Below are 21,934 nucleotides of genomic sequence, written 5' to 3'. Positions count from 1 at the left end.
TTCAGCTGTAACCTTCTTTTCTTTCTCTGACCATAAGTTTGAATATTGGCAACTTCGGTCTTGTCTTTCTCAGCAAGTACCACAGTTGGGCAAAGGCATTCTAAAAATAAACCTAATTATCATGCTGGAAAATAATATACTAACAATAATATTACTGCATGTTTTGCATTATCTTAGGATTTCATATATAAACTTAATATAAAAATAGATCTTCATTGATTCTTAAAATATACTTCATTAAACTGACAGTTTAGATTTACAGAGCCTGCATATGTTTAGGATCACTTCAAAAATGACGTGACCTTTCTATAACAATCAGTTTCTTGCACTTTATGTGGAAAAATTAAGGAATATGATCCACTCATGTAGCATATTATTAATCACTATGGATTGTTGCCTATCATTCTATTTAATTTTTCACCAGTTGAAGGCCAGATTAATAATTTGCTCGGTGCAAGGCCCAAAATGAGATACCAAGGAACCAGGCATTTATCTGGTGGGCTGGACCCTGGTGTAGCCCTGATGGCCACTGCCGTGTGATCTGAAGCTTTGATCTGGGCTCTCCCTTAGTTCACAGCTCATTTAGTCTGTTTAGTTTCATATCAGGTATTTGGAGTTCTTTTTATTTTTCCCGGGTTTTTGAAGGCTAGAGGTGGGCAAATTGGACAAGTCAGGTAACACAGCTTGTACTTTTATCCAGAATTTTAACTTGAAATGAAATAATCCTTCCTTAAGGCTTCAAAAAATAAAAAGTAAGAGAGAGGTTTTTTTTCTCTTTTTTTTTATTTTTCTTCATGTTTTGAATCTCTGCACTTCTGGTCTTTGCTGAGAAGTGTAAAAATACAGAACTTTGAGAATCCATCTGATCTTGAAATATTTCCAGTTGTAACCATAGGCCAGAAGGCTTGACAGTATTGCTGGCAAACCAGTTCAGCCTTAATTTGTAGAATCAAAAATGTTGTATAGTTCAAGTAAAGTTTAGTTAAGCATTCAAACTTTCAGAGGGCAGATGTAATCTAGTGGACAAGGATGACCGTGAGGTTAAAAAAATGGACTAAAAATCAGGAGATCTAGGTTTTATAAATAGCTCTGCAACAGATTTACTGGGTGGACCTGGGCAAGTCTGTGCATCTGTAAAATGGGAATGATGCTATTACTTACCTAAATAAGGCCAAATGTATTGATATTTGTGAGGTGATAAGCACCATGGAAGCAAAAACAAATAGTGAACCAAGCACAGGATTTCTGAGTGCTAATCTGAGCTCTGCCACTGACTCTCTGTGGCCTATGGCAAGTCACTTAACGTTTCTTTTTTGCATCTTCCTTGTGTCTGCATAGGGAGAGTAATAACATGCAGTACCTACCTTACAGGGACACTGTGAGGATTAGCTACTGCTGGTAAAGTGGTTTGGAGACTGAAGATGCTATAATAAAGTATCCTTATGTAAGCCAGACCTCCAGTTACGAGTATTCGAAAAAAGGGTCAAAAAGTGCTAAAATCTTGAAGGAAACAAAAATCACTTTAAAAATAAAATAAAATCTCTGCTTCCCCTTTTGTTATTTTTGTTTTTAAAATATCCCAGTACTTAGTATCACAGAGTAGTGACTTTCCAAATAGCTGTTCTAATAAAACATTTTTTAGATGAACATTTATGACTCAATTACAAAACACACTTAAATAGATAATTATAGTGGAAAGGATGAGACAACTATAGCCATGGCTGTGCAGACGAACTGCTGCTATTTATTTTTTCTCATATAATGTCCATCTGGATTGAATCAAGAGCATTGCACTAAAATAAAAGTCCTTAATTTCTTCCTCCTCCCTTTAATAAAATTTTACTGAAGTGTACTTTATTGGGGCTTTAACTTAATTACATATTTGTGGGGATTACCAACTTTTAAGCCACCCCCATGTTTGCATGGGAGACTCACATTCTACTGAATGGCTTGAAGACCTCAGTGCTGAGCGTGGCCCTTTGTTTTATCCCTTCTATGTCAAACGCTTCAGTTGGTAACTTAGGAGGGCTTCCCCTTTACCACCTGAATCTTGGTGGTAGATCCATAATGGCTCTCATGTGGGGGAAGGAGTTCAGAGCGCTCAGCAGGGGCTTTCAGCTCTTCAGGGAAAAGCTTGGTGGCGGTGTTCCTTGCCACCACACTGAACTGCAGGGTACCTTCCCCCTCCCAGACCAAGTGTTTCCCCTCTGTATGCACCCGAATCTGTTGGCCAGTCTAAATGGTAACAGGTAGATAGTGGGTAAGTTTTGTGGAGTTTAGTGTGTGAAGCAAACCACATGCAAATTATTTAATTAGATAATTTGCATATTTAGAACCAATGTATCTGTAACAATAAACTTCCGTTTTAGAAAAAATTGTGTGAATTTAGTGCTGGTAAAAGTATTGATTTGATAGTCCTAGTAAATGAAGTTCCTGTTATCAGCAGGACAGGCTGTCCACACACCGTGCCCTGCCAGCATGCTTTGATCTTTATCTGGAGGATGCTGGAGAAGAAACTTGCTCTATGAGTAGCAGGGGTAATTTAGTCTCCGTGGCCCATGACGTTTTTGACCCCTCTGCTGAGTCTGCCAACTAGTGCAGAGTATAGTGTGAGTTTGTGACATTGGAGCTGAAACTGAAGCCCACCAAACTCATCACATAATGGGGGACCACCAAACATCCATTAGATGGGAACAGTTTTTAATCCATAGTAATCTGGTCTGGATTAAAATTGGTGACCTACAGACTGGAGGGTTTGCAGCCCATAAGCAATGCTCTGAGGCATCTGGTCCCCCAGTAAGATCTGATGCTACACCTTCATGAATGAGATTTGTTTTTTTGAAAGATACACAGATTATATCAAGTTCTGACCTTTTTGGATCTTACGCAAGGGGAGGACTTGCGCTCTGTTGACACAGAGACAAAATCTCCCACACATTGTTCTGTACTTCCATCCCATATTGTTCTTAAAGGGACACCTCCAATTAACTGAAATGTAAACTGTAGAAATACAACAGTAAAACTGATATTAACCCAGCATAGTAATTTACTGTTAAGTATAACATTTTGCAATATAAAAGCATTTTAACAGCTAGAAATATTCCAAGGTTCTCACACTATATTTTACAAACAATAAGTGTTCTATAAAAGCCCATTAAGGACTTGTCTACATGGTGAGGTAATGCACTCTGCAGGGGTGTGATTCCTAAAGCACACAAAAGGATTGTACATTGATTGGTCCATGCAGACTCTGCTGGTAGGAACTAAAAGTTCCTGTAGAGTGCATTGCTGCACAGTGTAGACAAACCCTACGTTTACAGGTATAAACATCCACAATTTGGGAAAAAAACAGTTTTCAGTTTGCTACAGCAAACCTTGCTTCTGCCTCCTTTGTGTATGCATTGTGATTGTTACATGTTCATATACTATTTTTTTCCCAGCTCGGAGTTCAGCAGAGTTGGAACCCAGGAACTTCAAATCCACTACACAGACTTCTTGCACTTACTTTCTCTACCTCTGTTTTACGGATATACAATGACAAGGTTGCTAAATGTGTCAGTGTCACTTGAGATCTGCAGGTAGCAGTGCTAGGAGAAGCTGCCTGTGTAAGGGAGGCATTGGGAGCACACACTGTAGGGAGAGGTTTACTTTGCAAGGCCCAAGAGCCAGGAAGAAAGTCTCATCTATAACTGAAAGGGGAGGAATATTTGAATTTGTTGCATATGTGTGTTTCCAGGAGGTGGGACATATATAGGGTTACCATACGTCCGGATTTTCCCGGACATGTCCGGCTTTTGGGGGCTCAAATCCCCGTCCGGGGGGAAATCCCCAAAAGCCGGGCATGTCCGGGAAAATCGGGAGGGCTCGGTGGTGCTCGGCCGGGCCGGCGGTGCGGGGCCGGGGGCATGGTGCCGGGCCGGGAACCAGGGTCACAGTGCCGGGCTGGGCGCGGGGCCGGAGGGAGAGCCGGGGGCGCGGTGCCGGGCCGGGAGCCAGTCAGCCGGGCCGGCGGGGAGCCGGTCAGCCGGGCCGGCGGGGAGCCGGTCAGCCGGGCCGGCGGGGAGCCGGTCAGCCGGGCCGGCGGGGAGCCGGTCAGCCGGGCCGGCGGGGAGCCGGTCAGCCGGGCCGGCGGGGAGCCGGGCCGGCGGGCCGGCGGGGAGCCGGTCTGCCGGGCCGGCGGGGAGCCGGTCAGCCGGGCCGGCGGGGAGCCGGTCAGCCGGGCCCGCGGGGAGCCCGGTCAGCCGGGGAGCCGAGCCCCCGGGGAGCCGGGGAGCTGGGGGGTGCGCCGGGCCGCCGGGGGCCGGCAGTGCTGGGCGGGCCGGGGGTGGTCGCCAAGGGGCGGTCGGCCGGGGGCCGGGGCCGGCACCCCAGGGCCCGAGCCGACCCAGGCTGGAGCCGCCGGGGGGCCAGCCTGGGCCGCGCCTCCTCCCCCCCACATTCCCCTTACCTGCTTCAGGCTTCCCGCGAATTAAATGTTCGCGGGAAGCAGGGGAGGGGGCGGAGACTTTGGGGAGGGGGCGGGGTTGGGGCGGGGGTGTGGGCGGGGCTGGGGGCGGGGCCGTGGGCCGTGGAGTGTCCTCCATTTGGAGGCACAGAATATGGTAACCCTAGGCATATAAGACAAGAGAGGAAGAAACTGCATGTGTGAGCATGGTTGTGTCTGGGAGGAGGCATATAAGGGAGAACCTGGGAATGGAGTTAAGGACCGAGGGACAGGAAATTTTTGTTGTTGGCAAGAAAGATGGTTAAAAAGGAGGAAGTAAGTGAGGGTTAAATATTTAAATTATTACTTTTATCTGCGGCCGCTCCCCCCTACTCCCCCCTATGCCTACAAGAGCATTGAGCACAACTTCTCCACTCAGCAGTGAAATCACAGCCCTGTTTGGTATAAGGACTTTTAAGAGGAAAATCGTAATTCATATAAAAGCAGCAGTAAGTAAAGGAAAACTGTTCAGACACTAAAAATAAAAGAACGCCACTCATGAGGCTGGTTATTACATCTGTCCAAAGTTTGGAATTCCAGACATCAGGGTCATGAGGTCACCCAAAGGTTACTTTTCTCCCAGTCGAGAACAAACATAACGGAACTGCACATCAGCATCTTTTCCCATCCCACTTGAAGGATTGCCAGAACTGCAGTTGGATGTGTTCACAAGTGACGCAAAATTCTATTATTAAACATAGACAGAATATGCCATCGGTCACTTAGCACAGAAGGAAACCATTAACATCAAAAGGGGTGGAGTAGAGAGGCTTTTTATACTGCCAACTGCACGTATAAACTTAATACTAAGTAGAAGAACATAACTGATTCATATGGGGTTTTTTGTGTCTTGGAAGGCTAATGCATTTCTTCAGTTCAGCTATGCTGATGCAGAAGTATATAAATACAATATGGCAGAAAACCAAAATCCAAAACAAACCCTCTCCTGGGCCACATTTCTATAATTTGGGTTGGAATACGTGAGCATTTAACAAATTCTTCTTTTATTAGAAGAGTTGAGCTGCAGCTGAAGTTTTCCAAATGCTACAAATGTCATGATAATATTTTAAATGTTTTACCATATTTAGCTACAATAAGCTCTCATTCAAAATGAAAAGTTCATTCCTCTAAAATAACAGCCCTAGAGAAAATCTGAAGGTTACCCGCAAAAACTGTGACTCAGATTGAGTTAGTACATAGTTTATTTAGGAGAATCTTGTGGACTTCACCTTTTTAGTCCTTTATCATTCACTGTGTATTACTTCAGATGTTAGACACGCATACAGTTGACTATTAATATGTCCTTAAAAAAAACCTTTGAGGAACGTAGCATTTCACAGAATGACAAAGATTTAGAGCCAAGACATTAATGAAGTAATGAAATACAAGACTTAATTAGCTTATTCTTTTGTAGCTTTTAAAATTTAATTTAGAGCAGTTAAGGTTGGCTGTGTGATCATTTTCCTGAGTCCTTAAAAGTTTAATGCCTTAGGAACAACTTTAGAATGTTTTAAAAAGAAATATTTAAAGCGATGCTACAGGAGCCACACAATAATATCAAATTATAGCTTAACCTTTTTCCATATAATAGTTTTTCAGACTCCATATGATTTAAATATTCAGGGGTGGGGGTTCTGTTGTTCAAGCATAATGCTAAGGAAACACTCAAGAGTTGCGGCAAATCTTTTAGTAAGATGGAAGAAGCAAAGCTGGTAAGACTTTCCTGTGTAGTTGAATGCAAATGGCTGCCACAGGTGATTTAAGCCTTAACTAGATAAATCATATTAGACCACTGTAAATTAACATTAGACTTACACAATTCCCTCTAAATATTGATGTAAACTCTACAAACAAACAAATTTGATTTTTTTCAGCATGAATAAAACATTACAGAATTTTAAAATAGCACCATTCATCTGGAACAGTGGGTCCCAACCCTGGGGGTTCGCGAAATGTTACAGGGGGTTCTCGGGAAAAAATTCCCTAATTGCGGACAAAGCTGTCCCTTGGACTTCCAAGAGCTATGCAGATCAAAGCAAGCATATATGTCACACTGAGGAGATTTAAATATTCAAGACTCCTTATAAGAAATGGAAAGGGGTGGATATTTTTTGCTTTTTTTTTAAATTAAATAGGCACCTAGCATTGTTTTTAAAATTATTATGAAGAACATGTTTAAGCTTTGTAACGTATGTTGTTTGCCTGGACTACTCAAGACCTGAATGCTTGTGTAGGAGGAACTTTTAAGAAGCTTACTTAAAGCTTGATACTCCTTGATGAAACAGGCTCCTTGATGAAACAGGCTTATTCAAAGTGATACAAGCTACGAAAGTGAGATCTTGGAAGAGTGTTGCCGTTTTCATAATGTAATAAAAATACTGTAATGATAAATAATAATAGTGTGAATAAACATGTCATAAAAACAAATTTTATATTTCCAAGATCACTGCTTTTATAATTTATACTCAGGTAAAAGAGAAAATCCCTGGAAATATTCATTTTTAGGAGGGGTTCGTGAGACTTGACATTTTAGTGAAAGGGGTTCACAGGTTGTTAAAGTTTCGGAACCACTGATCTGGACCAATCATTGTCAGTTAAGTTGTACCTTTGCCTTACTTCATCAGTTCTGCACTGAGATCAGCTTTGCTAGACCAGAGGATCCAGTCTGCAATTTTCCAGCAAAGTAAAATCCAATTCATACTTTCAAAATTAAATTTCCTTGTGACATTAAGTAGCTTCAATTGCAAAGAACAAAGACACTTCATGTAGACCTGGTGCTGTGAGCTTTAAGAAGACTGGGCGTAATGCTCTCTTTTCTGTTTACAGAGTAATGTTGTCTTGTTGCTGGATACGAAAACTGGTGCCATTCATAGACTTTTACTCTCACCAGATACCCAAGAAGTTCCAAAGAGAGCATCCTGGTGGGGCAACAAGGAGGAGCCGGTGAGGAACAGCAACTTCCTGGCTAGACTATACCAGACCTATCAGAGCTCAGTATTACAGACATGATAGCAGGATAGCTTCCTTTCTATCTTTTATGGAACAAACCGTTAATTGTGTACTGCTATATGTATATATTCTGCTCGTACAAAACTGAGAATTCAATATATGTGTGTGTGTGTATATATATATATATATATATATTCAATATAATATTGAATTCTCAGTTTTGTACCAGCAGAATATATCATCATTACAGAATAGAAGGGCAATAAATAAGGGATGCTGTCTAGGGATATGTAATTTTTACAATGAAACCTTTCAGATATTTTGCTAAGAGTTACAGAACATTTTGTTACAAGTTGTTGTGGTTCTGTTGAGCCCAGAGCAGCGTGATCTGTAATTCATTATACTATGATGCAATTTATGAATTTGGAGTAGGTGGAAAGGTGCTTTGAGATGCGGTTATCATAGTGAATTACTCAAAGAAAAACTAGCAAATTTGGTATGATTCAGTGGTTGCTGCTTGATTCTCAGCACTCTTGAAAATCAGGCCACCTATTTACGTGCCTAAATGCGGGTTTAGAAACCTAACTTTAGACACACTTTTTTGATCACCTTGGCCAAATATTTTAGTTTATGACTTTTCTAACCAGAAAAAAGTATAACTATAAATATAAGGAGTCAGGTAAACTATTGGGGACTGACCTGACAAATTGTAATTGACGTGTAATGTATTTTTTTAGATCAGTCACAAAATGTGCAGAGAGTTTTCACATAAAAACTGGCTGGTGTTCTACAAAGAAGAAGGGTGAGAGTTAACTATAAATTACATTGCTTTTGTTTAAAAAAAAATAGATTTGTCATATACGTTCTCTGCCTCATAATTGTTTTCTTGGTTTACATTTCACAGAAACCAACTTATTGTGCTGGATGTACTGGAGGGTCGAACTCATACTATCTCACTACCTATCAATCTCAGATCTGTTTTCCTAGTGGCTGAAGACCGTTGGCTCTTGGTGGAAAGCAAAACAAATCAGTAAGTTAACCAAATTCATTATTTGTTTGGTAGTGTCTAGGAGCCCAAGTCATGGATCCCCTGTGCTAAGAGCTATACAAATATAGAACAAATGGAGATATTTGGCAATATTTTCAGCTGCATACCAGTATTTGTGTGCATCTAACCTACCTGCACAAATGCCTGATGTGCACACACAAATTTACTGGTTTTGTTTGTGTCTATGGTTAGGTGCTTACGGTCAGATTTCTTAGAGGTGCAGATTTCCCCATACCCAAATTGCACTTGTGAATCCAGAGTGGTGAATGTGCAAGATGAGCTTATGTAAATTTGCACTACTGAAAATCTAGACCAAATTTGGCTATGTCCATATTCATACCACATTTTACACAGCTGGTATTTATGCCTGTATAAATTAGGTCCTTGCCAATATTAGTGTGACTAACTGAAAATCTGGCTCATTAGTCTACTCTCCTAGTTACTTTGATTCATAGTTTAATGGAACAAACAGTGCTCCATTTTCCAGTTCCTGTTTAACCTCACAATAAATAAAAGTGTATAAATAGTTACCGTAAGCAAATCTGCCTCTCTATGGTTTACTTTCTCGACCTATAAACTAGGGAGAATAAATGCTTACCTACCTCAGAGATGTGTTGAGGCTAAATTAATTTTAAGTAAAACATGTTGAGATCCTTGTTAAATAGTAAAAATATTCTATACTTATATAACAAATAAATATTCTTGTTACACCATTTTTTAATAAGTCTGCATTATTTACAGGAAATTTCTTTTAACTAAGCCAGCGCATATGGTATCTGAAGAGAGTGGAGTTTGCCAGCTGCATGCATTAAATGAAGACCCAGTTGACAAGGGGTTTGGTTTAACAACAGGTACTCAGTGTAAACCTGTGTTATTCTTTTTTTTATCAACTCTGTGTTTGTGCCTGTACAAACAACATTCTGGTACTTTAGATGTTTGAGTAATTTCATGTCTGATTCTTTTCCTGTAGTGTGTGATTCATACCATTGTTTCAAAAAAGATGGCAAAGTTCTGTACGTGGGCTTGGAATTGTTTGAATAAAATGCCTCAGAAATTTTGAGAACTGTACAGACACACTCACATCTATTATACGGGGCGCTGGTAGCAACCTCTTTATTTAGACTGCCTATCACTTTCCATTACAAATGATTCTTGCAACCTTTCGTTTGAGGAGCTCTCACACCTCCATTGTTTGCAGCAGACTTTGACATTCAGGAGGAAGAACCCTTTAGGCTTCTGAAGTTCCTTTTCTATATTCCATGAAATTCCATTCAGATTTGACTGAGATATTGAGTTAAAACGTGCCGTTTTCCTTCTCTCACTTGTATTCCTCAGAAAAATGTTGCCAGCATGCCACAGTTATTGAACATTGTCAGTAGAGGCAGGTTTGGAACAAATTGATAAATTAAACAGTAATAAAGCATAAGGACCAGATGTTATTCACCCAAGAGTTATGAAGGAACTCAAATATGAAATTGCAGAACTACTAACTCTGGTATGTAACCTACCACTTAACTCAGCCTCTGTACCAGATGATTGGTGGATAGCTAATGTAACGCCAATTATTAAAAAAGGCTCCAGAGGAGATCCTCGCAATTACAGACTGGTAAGCCTAACTTCACTACCAGGCAGATTGGTTGAAACTATAATAAAGGACAGAATTATCAGACACAGAGATGAACACGATATGTTCGGGAAGAATCAACACGGTTTTTGTAAAAGGAAATCATGCCTCACTAATCCATTAGAATTCTTTAATGGGGAGGAGGGTCAACAATTATGTGAACAAGGGTGATCCTGTGAATCTAGTATCCTTGGACTTTCAGAAGGCCTTTGACAAAGTCCCTCACCAAAGGCTCTTAAGCAAAGTAAGGAGTCATGGGATAAGAGGGAAGGGTCCTCTCATGGATTAGTAACTGGTTGAAAAATAGGAAACAAAGGATAGAAATGAATGGTCAGTGGAGAGAAACGTAAATAGCAAGGTGCCCCATGGATCTGAACTGGGCCCAGTGCTGTTCAATATATTCATAAATCATCTGAAAAAGGGGATGAATAGTGAGGTGGCAAAGTTTGCAGAGGATACAGAATTACTCAAGATAGTTAAGTCCAAAGCTGACTGGGAAGAATTACAAAGATCTCACAAAACTGGGTGAATGGGCAATAAAATGGCAGATGAAATTTAATGTTGATAAATGCAAAGTAATTGGAAAATATAATCCCAGCTATACATATAAAATGATGTAATCTAAATTGTCTGTGACTACTTAAGAAAGAGACCTTGGAGTTATTATGGATAGTTCTCTGAAAACATCTGCTCAATCTGCAGCAGCAGTCAAAAACCTAACAGAATGTTAGGAACCATTAGGAAAGAGATAGATAATAAGACAGAAAATATCATAATGCCACTATATAAATCCATCGTATGCCCACACCTTGAATACTTGTGTGCAGTTCTGGTTGCCCCATCTCAAAAAAGTTATAATAGAACTGGAAGAAGTACAGAGAAGAGCAGCAAATACTTGGGGCCAGAGTTTTCCCAGGTCTGGGAGTGGGGGCAAGAGAGATCCTCGTTAGGCTGGTCATCCCCCTGACCAGTCTCCAGACCCAGCACCTGCAAACGGCAACCCTCCCCCGACATCAGAAAAAAGCCTTCTGTTGCTGCCAGCTAACATGGTGATTTCTGTAGTCCTAGTAGCATCAGTCTCTGCTGCAGTGTGAAAGGTTCCCAGTTGAAACCATGCTAATGATTCATTATTGGGTGGGGGAATTGTTACAGTTGTACATAATAGAATTTGATTATATTTTTTCCTTAAAAGAAAAAAACTCATAAAAATCTAGGAAATTATATACAAAAATCCTATGTTAAAAGAAAGTTATTTAGGTTGAAAATTAGGATATGGCATATTCCATGCAACTTTAATTTTGCTTCCATGGGCATATACATTTCACTGTTGTCTCGTTCAATGCATACGAGGACACAAGTTGGCAGAATTAAGGCTTTCCTAACTTTTGAGTGCTTGACTTTGCAACCTAAATAATGTTAATTTAATGTCATTTTTTTGGATGTAGTACAATATAGCATAAACAGGTCTTGACTTCTTTTCTTCATTTTATTTCTGTTGAATTATGATAAAAAGAATAATAGTAATTAGTGCTCAGTGCTTGTAAAGATAATTGGTTCCTCTTGCTTATTTGGATTTAATGCATATCATTTGATTCCCCACTTTAGCATCTGATTTGTGTGTGCCGCACACAGTTTCAAGTGACCAACTATCTTCAGAGAACCTAAGCGTAGCTGTGGAACAAAAGATCAGCTCTCCCAACAGGATTCTCTCGGATGTGCATAATTATGCTACTATTGTTGTTGGCTTCCCAGAACTTATGGTAAAACCAGTATTATTAAATTGTAAAATAATGATCATTACATTTATTTCATAACCAGTTAATCTAAATAGCCATTAACCTAATTATTTGCAAGAGGTAGTGAATAATGAGGTAATACAATTTGCAGAGTATGCAATGTTTATTAGTGTAGTCAAGTGTAGAGAGATTTCAGAAGGACTTGACAGTGATAGGAAATTGGGTGACACAAGGCAGATGAAATTCAATGGAGATAAGTTTCATACACTACGCATGGAAGAACAATCTTACTCCTCATACACATAGAAACGTTTTAAATTGAATGTAACTACTCAAGAAAATGACATAATTGCAGACAATTCAGTGTGAACATCTGCTCAGTATGCAGCAGCAATCAATACAGCAAATGAGATGCCAAGCTGTAGTTTAAAAAAAAAAAAAAAAAAAAGTCTAGAGAGTACTACAGAAAAATACTATCATGCCATTGGCTGAATTGATGGTGTGCCTGATCATGAATACTGTGTTTGGTTTTGCTCACCCTGTTTCAGAAATCTTATAGCAGAAATAGAAAAGATCCAGAAAGGGAAATGAAAATTATTAGAGGCATATGAGGGGAGAGTATATCGATTAGAGATGTTGCACAGAATGAAGATGAACAAGAGGGACATGATAGGGGTATATTTGGTATTAAGAGGGTTTTTAGGATAATTCTATTTAGTATTTAATAATAAAAGGACAAGGGGACACCTGCTGGAATTAAGTCTTCAGATTTACAACTGATAAAAAGAAATACTTTTTGACATAGCACATAACAACGTTGATCCATTGAACTCACTGCTATAGCACTTGGAGTTACAGAGCTTACTAAAATTGAAACAAGGATTTAGACCAGGGGTCGGCAACGTTCGGCACGCGGCTCGCCAGGGTAAGCACCCTGGCAGGCCGGGCCAGTTTATTTACCTGCTGACATGGCAGGTTCGGCCGATCGCGGCCCCTACTGGCCGCGGTTCGCCGTCCCGGGCCAATGGGGACGGCGGGAAGCCATGGCCAGCTCATACCTCGGCCCGCGCTCCTTCCCGCCGCCCCCATTGGCCCGGGACGGCGAACTGCGGCAGTAGGGGCCGCAATCGGCCGAACCTGCCGTGTCAGCAGGTAAATAAACTGGCCCGGCCCGCTAGGGTGCTTACTCTGGCAAGCCGCATGCCGAACGTTGCCGACCCCTGATTTAGATATTTCTAAGAATAATTACAATATCAGCCACAGTTACACTAGCTAGGTCTGAGCCTAGTATAAGCCAACCAATACTTCCCTTGGGTTAGAAAGAAATGTTAGTTAATATTATTGAATAGCTTTCCAGTATGGGGTTTTAGTACATTTTATGAAGTAATTCATACTTGCCAAGATCAGAGACAGGATACATGACTATAAGGACCATTGGTCTAATGTTTTTCTGGTCATATAATATGTCAGGGTAAATAAGAGAATGTAACCATTAGCTGGCATTAGAAAAAAGCTAGTTAGTATTCTGAAATCCAAAATAGATTAGGAAAATAACAGGTAAACCTCCCCCTATACTTTTACAGGGTAGTATTTCAGTTTGATTTGATTTATATTTAAAATACTATATAATTAGACTACGTTTTTTTTCCATGTGTATATTATACATTTGTTTTAACAATGTTCTTGAATGTTGAGAAATGGACATTAAATAGTTTTATACATAATGCAGACCTAATGGCTGTTGCCAGTATCACATGGTTGGGGAAACAGTTTGTAAATAAATCCCTTTATATAGATTGGTTACAGATCAAATTGATGAAATGTTTTCTCCTCCTAGTTGAATGGCCTCAGGGCATAAAAATCTTTTGTGGCATCATCTTAAGAATGGAAGTGCTTTTATTGAAAAGGCTTTAGAGAGTCAGCTCTGATGCCCACAGCAGCCTGACCTCTCTAAACAAGACTTGTGTGCTTTTGGCTTATGCTTGTCATGGCATATGTATGCGTGCAGTGCAAGCAACTCACAGCCCCCAGAGACAGAGTACAGGCTCTTGAGGCCAGAGTGGCTGAACTGGAGGAGCATAGGAAGACAGAGAGGTACATAGAAGAGACTGTTAGGGACACAGTACAATGGTCTCACTTCCTGTCCAACAGCCCCTGTGCTGTTGAGAGTGCAAGTCTCAGGGCAGGAGAGCATCAAGCTGGAGTAGAGGGAAAAGATCTCATAGTTGGGACCCACCTTCCAGATGATGTCATGATATCCTCTTGTACTGAGAATATCCCTCTGGGGATAGGGACCCCAGGTATTAGGAAGAAACAGATAATAATGGTGGGTGATTGGATTATTAGAAACATAGATAGTTAGGTTTGTGGTAACCTAGAGAACTGCATGGTGAATTGCCTACTGGGTGTGAAGGTAGCAGATCTTACGAGACATCAAGATAGCCTTATAGGTAGAGCTGGGAGGAGCCAGTGGTTCTGGTACGTGTAGGTACCAGTGACATAGGAAAAGGCAGTAGAGAGGTCCTGGAGGCTAAACTTAGGTTGCTAGATAAGAGATTAAAGTCCACGATCTCCACAGTAGTATTCTCTGAAATGCTTCCAGTTCCCTGCGCAGGGACAGGAAGACAGGCAGGACTGCAAAATCTAAATGTGTGGATGAGACGATGGTGTAGAGAGGAGGAATTTAGGTTTATTAGAAACTGGGGGTACCTTTTGGGGAAAGAGTAGCCTATACAGAAGGGATGGGCTCCACCTAAACCAAAATGGAAGCAGACTGCTGGCATGTACAATTAAAAAGGTTGCAGGGGAGATTTTAAACTAAGGGTTTGGGGAATGCTGACAGGACAAGTCTGACCCAAATGGCAGTTCTTATGTTAGTAGAAGCTCCCTCAAAGACCGACACAGCCAGCTCTTCTACCTCTCATGGCATGAACTGAGAATTGTTCAAAATGGTTACGTTTGATTTGAAATGGGAGCTTATCCAGACCATTTGTTTAAAGGGTGCTTTATACAAATCTTTACTCTCTGAAGTCCTCAAGTTACCTTTTCTCTCTCTCTCAGTCTCCCAATGAGGTGTACAGCTGGAAGAGAGGCTCCTCGCTGGGCAGCCGACATGCTTCTCCCTCTGATCCATTTTACTATGGGAGGCGCAGTAAAACCGGAGTTACAAAACAATTTAATTGTGTGACTTTATTAGCTACTAATCAAATAGTTAGAATTTTAGCACCTGGAGACATCCCTTTGAAAGAACTTTATCCAAAAGGTAAGAGATTACATTATTTCAACTATATCAACTGTAGATGAAGGCTTTGTTTTAAGTACTCATGCTGTATGTTTATAATGTGCTTTAAAGAATCAGAAAGCAAACATTTAAAATTCTAACTGGATTTGGGGAGAAAGAAGGGAGTTGCACACATTTTACCAATTCTAGAATGAATTTAGTGCACATTAAAGATCCTAAATTGCAAGTTTAGGGAATTAAGTCATCTGTCTGCCCACAGAACAGGTATCGTAGTGGAGTTAATCCTAATGGAATTAATCTTAATTGTGCCTTGATTAACTTGACTCTGTGGCCATCTGTGCATGTCCATGTTCTAAGGTAGAAGAGATGTTCGTGAGGTTCAGGCACAGGTAAATCTGCTACAGATTCCTTGTGTAGCCTTTGGCAAATCACTTCATTTCTCTGTGCCAGTACATCATCGGGGCATTGTAAGGCTTAATCCACAAATGTTTGTAAAGTGCCTTCGCCTCCGTGGATAGAAGGTGGCATAATAGAACAAAAGATTTTTATTATACTGAGTATGTGCAATTCCTGAGTCTTAACTGCTTTTCTTCCATTGATTTACATGTTGCCTTGGGAAATCATTTAACGTATCTGCCTCAGTTTCCTCATCTGCCAAATGGGATGATATTGTATTTCCTTATCTGCTTCCCAGGAAAATCACATTTGACTATTTATTATATTTTGTGGATGAATGATGGCACTATTTATATATAATTCCCCTAATAAAAACAGATTGCTTTAATGTAATCTACTTCTTTGTTAATTGATTAGTGTTTTATTTTAAGTTATTATTTAAGTGTATTTTATTTTTAAACCACTCAAATGATTAAAATGCTTTTATTGTGGCTGACTCACTCATTCTGATGTGTGAAATCTACTTTGATTTCAGGGATAAAATACATGCCTCTTACCTTCTTGAACTTGTATGAGTAGCAGAAGGTTGCTTATTCACACCATTTATTCTGCGAAACTGAGTTGTCATGTGAAACAGAAGAAAGTTGCATATAAAACAATCATTAAAAATCACTGTAAGGTTGGCTTTATGCATGAGCGAATGCTGATGCAGCACCTGTTGCAATTTATTATAATAAAAACCAAAAAACATTTGCTCTAAGTATCAAGCCAAATCGGAATAACTTGAATTTGGTGTGTAGCCCTACTTTTCCCATCCTCCCCAGTAACTGGTCAGTTTTGGCACACAGCCTTCCATTTCTATTAAGAATGTAAAATACTTCAGCCAGATTCTAACACAGTGCAATACATTTTGTCAAGATTGTTCCAGCAGCGGCAAACAAAGAAGTCGTTCTCTATTTTATTGGAACTGGTAACTTGGATAGTAGCTATATATATTTAAAAAAAAATAGCAAATAATTTACTCTCCGAAGAATACCAAATAGATATGTACCCCAAAATATAAACATAGGTAAGGCATCATGTAATATTTAAGTAATATATTTATTAAGTCTGAAAGCAAGGATGTGTAAATTAGGGCTACTTGAGGGCAAACATGCACTTGTGCATTCATCATTTATTGGGTATGGATTTAAAATAACTGCTTACTTCTACTACATCACATGAAGGCAGACAACTAAATATTGACAAAATGTATAAATGCTTGTATAGAAATACAAGTCTAAATACAAATATGGGTGCAGATGAGGGCCTGGTATTAAATTAGGATATTGATATAATAGGTATCACAGAAAGTTTTTGGAATGATGATGATCAATGGGATGTGGAAATACAAAACATATAGCAATGACAAAGTAGGTCAGAGTGGTGGGGGCATGGCACTATATGTGAAATAAAGCATAGAGTCAAATATAGTAAAAATCTTATTTACATAGACTCCCTATGGATAGAAATTCCATGTTTCAATAATAAGAGTATAGCAGTAGGAATATGCTACTGACCACCTTACCAGGATGGTGACATGATTGTGGAATGCCCTGGGAGATTAGAGAGGATACAAAAACCCAATAATAAGGGGAGATTTCAACTATTCCCATATTGCCTGGGAACATGTTACTTCGGGACGGAATGCAGAGATAAAATTTCTGCTTCTTGGAGCCGCTAGTCCTGGAACCCACAAGCAGACAAGCAGTTCTTGATATAGTCCTAAGTGTAGGCAAGATCTGGTCTATAGCTGAACCACTCGATAATAGCAACCAAAATGTAATTAAATGTAACATCCCGGGGGCGTGGGGAACGAGAATACCAAAGAAACACACCACAGTAGCATTTCACTTCAAACAGGAGAACTGCAGAAGAATGAGGATGCTAGCAGAATGAAATGCCTGTAAGCTGCAAGGAAACTTTTTTAAAACACAGTGACAGAAGCTCAAACTATATGTTTCAAATAAAACAAAAACAGGGCCAAAAACTACCAGCATGTCTAAACAGAGTGGTTAGAAACAAAAAGACATCTTTTAAAAATTGAAAGTCAAATGTATTGAAGAAAATAGAAAGAAACAGAACTTTGGCAAGTCAAGTGTACAAGTATAATTAGGCAGACCAAAAACGAATTTGAAGAGGAACTAACAAAAGACACAAAATCTAACAAGCAAAAAAAAAGTACATCAGAAACAGGAAGCCTGCCAAACAATCCATAGAGTGACTGAACAATTTGAGATGCTAAAGGAGCATCGGTCTTTAATGCAGAGGATGTGAGGGAGATTACCACACCAGAGCCATATTTTTAGTTGACATATCTGAAGAACTGTCCCAAATTGAGGTGTCAGTAGTGGAAGATTTGGAACAAGCTAAACATTAATAAGTTATAAGGAACAGATGGTATTCCCCCAGGAGTTCTGAAGGAACTCAAATATGAAATTACAGAACTACTAACTGTGGTATATAACTTATTGCATACCAGGTGATTGGTAGATAGCTAATTGACGCCGATTTTTAAAAACCTCTAGAGGCGATCCTGGTAATTATGAGTTGGTAAGCCTAACTTCAGACCCGGGCAGATTGGTTGAAACTATTGTAAAGAATAAAATTATCAGACACAGAGATGAACACAATATGCTGGGAAGAAGTCAGCCTGGCTTTTGTAAAGGGAAATCATGCCTCACCAATCTATTAGAAATCCTTGCTGGGGTCAATAAATATGTGGACAAGGGTGATCCAGGATATAGTATACTTGGATTTTCAGAAAGCCTTTGACAAGGGTCAAAGGCTCTTAAGCAAAGTAAGGAGTCATGGGATAAAAGGGAAGGTCTTCTCCTGGATCAGTAGCTGGTTAAAAGAAGGAAACAAAGGGTAGGAATAAATGGTCAGTTTTCACAACAGGGTTCCCCAAGGATCTGTACTGGGACCAGTATTGTTCAACATATTCATATGATCTGAATAGGAGGAGAGACTTAAACAAATTAGGGCTGTTCAGCTTAGAAAAGAGACTACTGGGTGGGGGGATATGATAGAGGCCTATAAAATCATCAGTGATGTGGACAAAATGAATAGAAATGTGTTATTTACCCTTTCATGCAATATAAAACCAGGAGTTACCGGATTAAATTAATAGGCAGCAGGTTTAATTAAAAAAAATTAGCTCACAGTTAATATGTCCTTGCAATTTTCAAGATTTTTAAAAGCACTGTGTTTTGGAATGCTGCCCAAATGTAATGTCAGTGGGATGAACAATATGCATTATCTTCAATGACAGGTAAAAGAAATGAGGTAGAGGTTGCAATAATGCCTGATGGGCATTTTTGTGACCAGGACTTTATTTGTTTTGACATCCACTGCACTATACAACATTGCTCTTTTATTATTCTAGCATCCTAATTGCTGACTATTAGTTCAGTAATAAAATTCAATAATTGCAATGTATAGACCTACATTTAATTTGAAAGTTTATCATTTTCTGATATGTCCTATATAATGTATGTTTAAATTTAATCTGATAAATACAAGTGTAATATTTTATTAATAATACAGCTAAAGTAATTTTCTTTAACAAATTTATTTATCTGCAGATATCACTCCTCCACAAACAGCTGGGTATCTGGAAGTAACCGACCTTAACTCAAAGAAACTTAAATACATCCCTATTCCCAGGTATCTGATTTCCATCAGTAAAACAGCCTCATCTTGTAGGAGTAACAAATACAATTCATTAAGCTCTCTTAGTTAGAATAGATACTGGCTTTTCTTACTTTTTTTATGTGACACATAGGTGGGTTTTCGGTGCACTGTTTTCTTATTACCTGTTGGATTACTTAATGTTGTGAAAGTAATTTTTACTCCAATATGCAGAACTCTTCAGCAGCTGTGTATGGTGTACTCCTCTATTGAAAAGTTGTATTTATCCATTAGCTGGTACTCAGGAAAAAATTGGTGTTAGCAATTGATATTCAAGGTACTTTCCACTTCTCCTGTTTCTCCCCTCCCCGTTTTCTCTCTTCCCTGTCTCACCCTTTCTCTCCTCATCTTCCCTGCTTCCTTCCTTCTCCCTTTTCATCTCTCCTTTCTATTCTTCATTTTTCTCTCTCTAGGGTCTTATATAGAGAGGAAAGACAGTCCAGTGGTAGAAGGACCTGGGCTCCAAGTTCCTGCTCCACCAGACTGCCTCTGTGATCTTGGGCAAATCACTTAAGTCTGTCTCTGCCTCAGGTCCCAGCATGTAAAATGCAGTTTCTTGCCTCATAGGGGTGTTGGATGATAAATATCTTAAAAATTGTGAGGCCATATGAGTACCTTAGATAGATTGTATGGCCTCCACACTACAGTACCTGACAGTCTACTTCGGCAAGTGCAAAGTATAATTTTAAAAGCATACTTTGCTTATGAATTGTCATTTTTCACAACGATAAAGGTTTCCTTAAATAACAGTCTCCCAGCTTTTCATTGGTACTGCATGTGTGTGTAACCAAAAGGTATGAAATATTGTATTATATTGATTTTTAAAAAACCTGTCTCATTCCATATGATCTTTAAGGGCATGTATGGAATGAGGCCAGATTTTAAATGTGTTCTGCTTCCTTCCACTTGAACTTTGAGGTACATATGAAATTGTTATTTCCTGGATTTTGAATGCTTCATTTTGCATCACTAACATTCTTTAGTGTAGTTTTTTTAATGGAATCTACTATGTAAATGAGCAATCTACATTTCTATTTATAGTACAGTGTAGTTTTATCTAGAAGTGATTGTTCATCCATGTTTCTCATGGTTTGCATAACCTAAATGTTCTGAATATATTCAGCCAAAGAGCAATTCTGCAGCTCGATCTTTTGTCCAATCCATTTGTAGAGCAAGCATTTGGCATGGAAATGCAGTGTTTGCAGGGCCTCAGCACATAGGTTAAAAGGTATGAATTCATAGTAATACAGATGAAAGTCCTCTTTGGGTCTTTCCTCCAAATCTGGGTGGGTAGCTTATATTCAGAACCTTTTTGGTTCCAGAGGTGCTTCTTATTATGGAGCAGTGATAGTTGCTTCATAAGTGAAATTGAAGCTAGTTTTCCATTATAAGCCCTATTTTCAAACTCCCAAAACGTCCCCCAAAAAGTAATATTCTGCCTGAAATTACCTATACCACATGTTATGTCAACATTAATTCTGCCTGTTAAAGTTTTCAAAAATATGTATAAAGGTCCAAATAGATTATAAAATTCCATTTCCTTTTTAAGGGTTCATTTCTAATACCCTATAACACAAACATATACATATACTAAAACATTCCTAACTGCAGAAAGCGAGGTATGTTAGTTGCTACACCATATATTTAATATAGTTAAAATAACAAACGTTATTGCATCACAGGTACAGTGCACTGAAAGCCCTGAGTTTAGCTTGGCATACTACGATTTCAAGTAGTAGTAAGCCAAGCCGTACTTTAAGACTTTCAGTGAACTATAGCTGTGTCAACATGGTAAGTCACTCTGCGGCAAGCTGGTATGCTGTAGATCACACCCTGGCTTCCCGCGAAGTAACTTGCCATGTAGACAAGGCTTACATCAGTTTAACTTCACACCTTTAGTTACATTGGTGACACTTAGTGTGTAAACCAGGTCTTAGAGAAATTTTCTATATTATTTTCCAAAGTTGCTAGCTTGTGTTCTTTCCCATTTATTTTGTACGTTTGTGTTTTCCCTTGCCAAATATTTAAATATTTTTATAATCATAATTTTATTGTATCTTTTTATTTCTCTTCTCTGAGCCTTCCTATAATTCCTAGCATGATAAGTTTGGGATCACTAATAAATTTGCTGCTGGCACCTGAATGAAGATCATTCATAGAGGTTATAACAGTCAGGATACAAATGCTCTTTTGGATTTCTGCTCAACTTCCCCATTTTCCAGTTTTTCTGTGTTGCTTGCTTCCTGTTTGACCAGGTTATCCCCCCTTGTTCTCTCTAAAACAGGGGTGGGCAAATTACGGCCCTTCAGACATTTTAATCTGGCCTTGGAGCTCCCGCTGGGAAGCAGGGTCCGGGCTTGCCCCGCTCTGTACGTGCCATGGCTCTGTGCAGCTACTGGAAGCAGCGGCATGTCCCCCCTCCGGCTCCTATGCATTGGGACAGCCAGGGGGCTCTGCATGCTGCCTCTATCCCAAGTTCCGCCCCCGTGGCTCCCATTGGCCTGGAACCATGGCCAATGGGAGCTGCAGGGGCAGCACCTGCGGACGGGACAGCATGCGGAGCCGCCTGGCTGCCCCTAAGTGTAAGAGCTGGAGGGGGGACATGCTGCTGCTTCCGGGAGCCGCTTAAAGTAAGCACTGCCTGGAACCTGCACCCTTGATCCCCTCCTGTGCCCCAACCCCCTGCCCCAGCCCTGATCCCCCTCCCGCCCTCCAAATCCCTTGG

The 21,934-nt window shown here is 39.9% G+C and overlaps 1 protein-coding gene across 1 annotated transcript in view; it reads left to right on the top strand.

Annotated features, from left to right (window-relative positions):
* Positions 1–21,934, top strand: part of VWA8 (von Willebrand factor A domain containing 8) — a 264,570-nt gene that overhangs the window by 181,950 nt on the left and 60,686 nt on the right. Inside the window, 7 exon segments of the mRNA XM_054013957.1 lie at positions 7,310–7,426; positions 8,170–8,234; positions 8,337–8,462; positions 9,222–9,331; positions 11,710–11,864; positions 14,901–15,102; positions 19,104–19,185. Coding sequence (XP_053869932.1) covers positions 7,310–7,426; positions 8,170–8,234; positions 8,337–8,462; positions 9,222–9,331; positions 11,710–11,864; positions 14,901–15,102; positions 19,104–19,185 — 857 coding nt within the window.

This window comes from Malaclemys terrapin, chromosome 1 (assembly GCF_027887155.1).
Source record: "Malaclemys terrapin pileata isolate rMalTer1 chromosome 1, rMalTer1.hap1, whole genome shotgun sequence".
Taxonomy (NCBI): Eukaryota; Metazoa; Chordata; order Testudines; family Emydidae; genus Malaclemys; species Malaclemys terrapin.
This window is presented reverse-complemented; position numbering and strand designations above follow the sequence as displayed.